Consider the following 7,539-nt stretch of genomic DNA (forward strand, 5'->3'; position numbering starts at 1 on the left):
GATCATGTTATAATCTGATTCCTTCTTATGAAAATGAACATAATGCAAAGAAATTAAGGGGCTATTTTGAAGATTCATGAGCCAGTGAATATTTAGCATTTGTGGCTGTGCTGGGCACAGGGACTGATTAGAAGACTTTCAGCTATAAAGTTGCACATGTAAATAAATTTGTTTTGTGATGAAAATGGCAATTCACATCCCTGACAGAGAGTGGATTATTCAGTAGCATTTAAGGATAATTAGCTACCCAATTATTTTTAAATATTTTAGTCCTCTACTATACAGAAATCACAAAAATTACCATTTTGAATGGGTAAAAAAGACAACTGACTTATTGTCTCAAAACAAATGTGTACATATATGATGTTGAGGTGGAGAAGCAGGAAGGGAATGTATATGATAGTGGGATGGGAAATAGGAGTGTTTATGGTAGTAAGATAGGAAAACAATCACAACTAGGACATAAAAGGCACAGACATAAAAGAAACAAGAGGGTTAAAGTCCTTATAACAAAAAACCCAAAAACAGAATTAAAAGACATTCACATTAGGAATTAGGGGCAAATATTTATAGAATATATTCATGCATAGTATCATTATCCATAATATATGATAAACCCAACAATAATAAAACTTCAAAATATGATTGCAAATCTGCCACACTAGCTGCTAGAAGAGACTGTCAGCAGGATTGGCAGAGTAAATGAGTTTTTGACCATTGTTTCAAGTTTATAGCTCCACGTCCAGAAATGTGCCGGACCAGGCTAGACTAAGCTGAGCAGCTGAGGGTGATAGCTCTGTTCATACCTGGGTGTATGCTGCCTTACTCAGCAGTCATCTTGAAAACTATAAAACAATGAGATGGATGGTGGCCCTGCTCATAGGAGGTACACACGGCTTTAATCCACATTGGCCTCTACACTCACAGAGCCATCTCAGGCTGACTTGTGAACTGCTGAAACCTGGAGGCAGCAGTGCATCTTCCAGAAATTCTGACCCTCACTGATTCAGATGCTTCATCCAACCAGGAACACACTACACAAGCTTTGGGTGGGCTCTGATCATTGGACCTTTGCCATCCTGAATAACAGTGCTGATTGTTCCGTTACATATTAATACTGTCTGCATTCTGTATAAGTGGAACAGTTCGGCCTCATATATGTTATCCAAAAGATGGCTTGAACAAGGAATAGAGAGCAAATCAGTACTTCCATGAACTACTACTTCTTTAAATTATTACAGCTATTAATGAGAGGTTAACACTTGCTACCTGCATATATTTTGACCTAGAATTTAGTTTTTGGTATACACAGGTTATGTACAAAGTATTCTCCATAAAATACACAAAAATGGGACTTCCTTGGTGGCACAGGAAATAAGAATCTGCCAATGCAGGGGACACAGACTCCATCCCTGGTCCAAGAAGTTCCCACATGTGACAGAGCAATTAAGTCTATATGCCATAATTACTGAGCCCATATGCTGTAACTGCTGAAGCCTGTGGGTCTAAAGACTGTATTCTGCAACAGGAGAATCCACTGCAGCAAGAAGCTCACACTCTGCAGTGAAGAGTAGCCCCTGCTTGCTGCAGCTAGAGAAAGCCCACAAGTGACAAAGACTCATCGCAGCCAAACTTAAATAAATAATTTCTTTTTAAAGATAAACCCAACTGGAGGAATAGTGAGTCATTCATTAACCATTTAACAAAATCATTCTTTTAAGGATATCTGCTTCCTTCCTTCTTAAATGTCTTAATACAAATAGGAGGGAGATAAGTGTTGCTTTAGATTCCATATAGAAGAAGTTATGGTTGTAATTCTCTTTGAATTCAGAGGAAGAGACATTGAAAGTCTCAGACCCCCTTATGTTGATGACAAAGTGGTGAGCAGAATCTACAGACACTTGGACACAGAGATGGCAAGAAATGCCTTCTGTGGCTCTCATCAATGGAGCCCAGAACCTGGGAGACACTGCCAGGCAAAACACTGAAAGCAGTGCAGGGGGTTTACCAATACACACTCTGATAGACAACACTTTGACCACTCTTTCTCTTTAAACTTTCCAAAGTTTAGAGTTATTGTGATTAAAGAACCAACGTTTTGCCCAGCTAAAAGAGGCATCCACAATTTTAACCAACACTATGCCTTCCCAGACATATTTGTATCACTGTGTTCAAAGTAGCAAACACATGATCTTCATTGTTGTACTGTTTGTAATGGCAACCAAAAAAAAAAAAAGGCAACTTTTATGAAGCCAGAAGAATAAGATACTAGAAACCTGTGTGAATGTATTGCTGTTTTTAAAGCAAACTTATGTACATGGGGGAAAGAATTTTTTTTCAACTGACCTGTTAAGATCAGAAGAAAACCTCAGCAAGTGTAAAGAGGAATGCAGGTAACCAAAAAAAAGGTTTGGAAACACAATATCTCATTATGAAATTTATAAATAAAAGTCAACAAAGGCAGACACTTCAACCTCTGAGCCACCAGGGTAGCCCCTAGTGAAGAATAAACCTTAATTAAACAGCAACAACAAATATCCTGCAAAATGCACAACAAAAAATAAGCTACTAATAAATAAATACAGCAGTGGATTGAGGAGAGAAAATATCAACAAGTAAGTTTCATGTAGACGGTGGGGAGAATGAGTGTCAGAATATTCTAGACAAAATTCCCAGTGTTTAAGAATAATCTGAGAAAACATTTTCTAACATGAAAACTCACAGAAAAGTGTAAGATCAAGGCAACAAAATTGCATATTTGACAGGAATATAATACTGTCCTTTGGGAGCTCATAAGTGTGGCTATGAAATTATCAGTGGAAGACAGGGAGGTTAAAATTCTTTCCTAGCAGAAATAAACCAAATATTATCTCACAGTGATTCTAGAAAATAAAAGAAGAAATCTCAAAGACATAGAATAACATGGTCCATTCAAGCAGTGGTGTATTCATTTTCCTCAGTCCTACAAGTCTTGTTGTAGATTCTGTGTCTACCTTTGCTCTGATTAAATATTGTAAATCCTAAGTTATTGAGAAGAATAGAAAGTCAGGTTACCTTGTTGGGCAAATCCAATACTTTCCTATTAGAGAACAGATAGACCTGGATGATATCTGGTAACCTGAAAAGGCTGAGGGTCAGCATACTGCCATCCATGTGTGCCCAGGGATGTTATCCACATATATTTCATAAATAAACTGAAATGATCCCTATTATCAAAATGATTTTCAATGCATCATATACATAGATAAATGAATATCATGAATGATGGAGTTTGGGCCATATAAAGGTCAGAGATCACAGCCAAAACACACACAAATGACAAGTGGAAGGACAAAGAAAGGAATTCACCAAAAAACTGAAAATCAAATGACGACAGAGCAGTTCTAATATCTGTGCTGACTGCTTGGACATTCTCCCTCAGAAGCTTTGCCCACGTCACACGTTGTACCTTTTACAAATGACACACTCGTAACGTTGTACCTGCTCCATCCGGCTGGGATAAGTCCCAACTATAACTGTGTCTCTCTGGTGACAAGATCTGCCCAGTATAGAACTCAAAGACACCATTGTTCTGAACCCCTTCATAAAGGAAGCTGCCCGGTTCCTCCCAGGACAGAGCTGAGAGCAAATCGAGAGCTTCTTCCAAGATGCAGCTGATCCTGCTCTCAGTGGCCTTGCTGGCCCTGAGCTCAGCTCAAGACCCGGTTTCTGGTAAGAATAAGGTGGAGGGTACTGAGACTCTGCTTGGGGCTTGGAGGATCATACTGAAGTGAGGAAGCTTGTAAAGAGGAGACATAAGTGAGAGATGTGGCTGCAGACTGCTTAAGACAAGAGGAAGGTCCTTCACCTCCTCTATGATGTGAAGGCCTCAAATTTAGCACAGCTGAAAAACAGCACAGAATTTTTAAGCAGAGGAATGACAAATTAAGACTTATCTCTGTGCTATGAAAGATGCACTGCAAAAAGGCAAGACTGGAACAGACAAGTTCCCTCATGAAGATGCTATGATAATTAAAGGAGGCAGTGGATGAAGGTGGCCTTCCTAGGGGGTGCCAGATGGATGGAGGAGGTGAAGCCCATTCAGAGGTATTTCAGAGACAGAGACTAGCATAATAAATCTCTCTGTGTCAACCTAGAGATATGGAGATTCCAGGGCACAGTGGTCTCATTTTACTCCCAATATTACGGTTAATATTTCAGAATGTTTTGCCCAATATCAGCAGGATTATATCCACGTCTTTACTCCTGGTCCTTTTACCCTGTGAAACCATGTTAATATAAGTAAAGTATTTCATAAATTAAGAGGGCAAAAGGACACTAAAACATCACACTGAAATATTCCAGCATTTAACTTAAATTAATATGAGAGTTGAGGGATCGAGGAAGGATAAGGTCTCTCCTCTTTTGAGTTTCTGGTTGATTCTCAACACAGAAACAGGCCTGCCATACTTTCATGTCTTCCTCCTTTTGCAACAGCATCAAGATGGCAGTCAAAAAGTTATAATATCTTAGAGTATACACAGAGTGTGTCCCTTTTCCTGTAGAACATTGTGAGCCCTGAAGGATACAGGCTCATCTTCTGCTTCTTTTCCTAGAAAGCAGCAGTGAAGAGTTGCTGAGAACTGTATTAGGTAAGTTGCAATTAATACTCCATCATCTTTATTTTTTTCATTAACAATTTTCAGTTCTCTGGTGTCCTGTTATCATCATTATCTTTTGAATAGGTATAATCAGTGCTAGAAACACTAAAGATAAAGGCCATCCTTTCTAACATTGGTCTTAGGGACCACGAGCAAGGCCATAACATGAATAACATGATGTCTAGCCTGGATGACACTGGATATGCTGCCTGTTCCCTCAGGCCGGAAATGATGGTTGAGAGATGACAACAAATGGAAGGAGTCACATTTCTGACTCCTGCAGCCTACTGAGAGCCAATCACTCAACTATTGCCTTCTTCCTCAGTATTCTCTTTCAATATGTCATTCAGAAAACCTGCAAAGAAGCTAGGTCTGGTTCATTTGTGCTCTGGTTTTCTGCTCAGATATGTCACAGTACCTAATTAAAATTTGCAACTTATTTAGTGACTCCTGCTGGGCCATCATGTTGTCTCTCTCTCCCACTCCCTCTCTCTCTCTGTCTCACTACTGCTCCACACAGTTTTAGACCCAGAGGGTTCCACATATACTCTCAACAGGTCATATATGGAGTCATAGTGGGCAGGTTATGTCAATGACCGAAAATATAACTGACAAGCATAACTAACCTGATTAATCGCTTTGCTTTACTTCTATCCTTGGAGACATCCTCTGGTGAGTCTAAGCTATCCAGCACCTTCTTTTACCAAATTGAAGTCACTCTTTTACTCAAGAGCAAAGAACTAAGACTCAGTTTCACTAGTATGTGGGTACTGCAAAAAGATGAAGTGTTTAGGAAGGAAGCTAGTACTTGAAAGTCGGTTCTGGAGGAAGAAACTGTCCAAAAAGTTTATCAGAGATCAAAATGAGAGGGGAGCCTTCTATTACCTACTTCCTCTCTCTTTAAACAAACTCAAATTCAAATTCAGACAACTTCCCCAAACCACATCATGGAGGACCTGGAGGGCCACCACCTGGACCCCCTCCTAATGATGAAGCCGAAGGTGAGGAACCTCCACCAGGGACACCTCCACCAGGACCACCTCCATCAGAACCACCTCCACCAGAGCCACCTGCATCAGGACCACCTCCACCAAGACCACCTCCACCAGGACCACCTCCACCAGTACCACCTCCACCAGGACCACCTGCATCAGCACCACCTCCACCAGGGCCACCCCCACCAGAGGAGAAACCTGAGGAGAGTCCAGATGAAGAATCACCATCCGAGTAATCTGAGAGTCATTGACAGGTATGACTCCAGCTCCCTCTCCATCAAGGGCCCTAACCCTACAGGTCTCACACTTTAGTGAGTCACTGAATCAACAGAAAATATGTGAAAATTGCATAGTTCTGAACCCAAGTTCGAAAGGTGTCTATTCAGATAGTCTGAAATAAGGTAGCAAAACCTTATAATTATTACGAGCTATATAAGATTATTCCTTTTGAGAATCAAGGATCATACATCACTTTATCCCCGATGACCACCTGTCCTAAGGTGGGTTGGTGATGAGGCAGGGCACCATGCTCTCCCTTGTCCTTTTCTCTCCTCCTCCTCCAGCTCAGTGACCTCTCTTCTCAGTTAGAACCCGACCAGGCCTCTCAGGTCCACAGTCCTTACCAAATGATACTTTAAGTTTAGTTTGCTAAATTTATCTAGCTAAAATATTTCCTTTTCAATTAGTATATGGTCAAGGTAAAAAAATAACTGAACAGAAAGGTATGAGGCTAACTCTTAAAGGCATCCACATCCTACCTTCCCACTTCCTTTCCCAAAGGTCACCACAGTTAACTCTTGAACATCCTCTTGGAAACACTTACACCCTTAAACATAATTGTATTTTTTTATCCACAAATGATGTCATATTTTTGTGGATTTATAGGTTGACTATTTCCAATAACATAGTTTTTAAAAATATCTGTAGCAGTTCATAGAGTTCTATGGGTCTGTTTAATCCTCATTTGTTTGCTTTTTAAGTTCTGCTATTCCATTGTTTGGCTGTGCCATAATTTCTTTAACCAACCCTGTATCAATGGACATTTAGGCCAGTTTCAGTTTTTCACTAGTTAAAAATGGGTAGCAGTAACCATCTTTGTAAATATATATTTGAAGACTTTAAATAGCAACCAAGAGATAAACAACTTAAGAACAACCTTTTATATTGCAAGCAACAATTTAGAGCACATTCTCTATTAGGTGCATAAAAATGACAGATCAAAAGAAATTTGGAAGGAAACAGGAGAGGGAAGAAGAAGAGAAGGGGAATGCGGGCTCTTAGCTACCTCCTTTCACTATTATCTGCAAGGATTGGAAACCACCTGCCCACCTAATAAGAACCATCTCTTTTGCTTTTCAGAGCATGACTATGAAGATACCAGTCCTTCAGAAGGCCATGAGATTGGAGGAAGGCAGTCTGTCTTCAGTTTACCAATAAAATAATCAGCATCCAGTTTCTAAGTGTCACGTCTCATTCTGGGTGTTTCTGAGCCTGAAATAAGAGGGCCATTAACATCCAAGATCAGTTCTCACTGATGCTTCCAGCAGCCTTCCTCCTGGATTGTCTTCTTAGAAGACATGGTCTCTTTGTTCTTTGCTTGGGGACCAGAATGTGTATCTCCTTTCTACCTCCTGTTGCCTTCCCCTTCCACCTGACACCTTTATTCAGAAGCCAGGTGTCTCTCCTGTCCTTCCCTCATTTCTATAAGCAGTAATGCAATGTTTTTATTATTTTCACACCTTTCTAACAATTTTAGGGAAATAGAGAAAATATTGCAAATGTGAAGAAGTGGCAAGAGCTGAGGGAATCCTGAAAATTTCCAAAAGAATTGATCCTGGTTCCTAGAAAAATAAATGTGATTCTAGGTCCCTATTTCCTCAAGCCCATTACCACATCCCCCTCTT

At 40.1% G+C, this 7,539-nt stretch overlaps 1 protein-coding gene across 1 annotated transcript; it reads left to right on the top strand.

Annotated features, from left to right (window-relative positions):
• Positions 1–3,626: 3,626 nt before the first annotated feature.
• On the top strand, positions 3,627–7,087 carry LOC139030676 (basic proline-rich protein-like). The gene is made up of 4 exons (XM_070454176.1): positions 3,627–3,711; positions 4,596–4,631; positions 5,567–5,889; positions 6,995–7,087. Exons 1-3 carry the CDS (start codon positions 3,648–3,650, stop codon positions 5,869–5,871), a joined length of 405 nt encoding a protein of 134 aa, XP_070310277.1. The 5' UTR covers positions 3,627–3,647; the 3' UTR covers positions 5,872–5,889; positions 6,995–7,087.
• The last annotated feature ends 452 nt before the right edge of the window (positions 7,088–7,539 follow it).

The sequence above is a fragment of the Odocoileus virginianus genome, chromosome 23 (assembly GCF_023699985.2).
Source record: "Odocoileus virginianus isolate 20LAN1187 ecotype Illinois chromosome 23, Ovbor_1.2, whole genome shotgun sequence".
Lineage (NCBI taxonomy): Eukaryota > Metazoa > Chordata > Mammalia > Artiodactyla > Cervidae > Odocoileus > Odocoileus virginianus.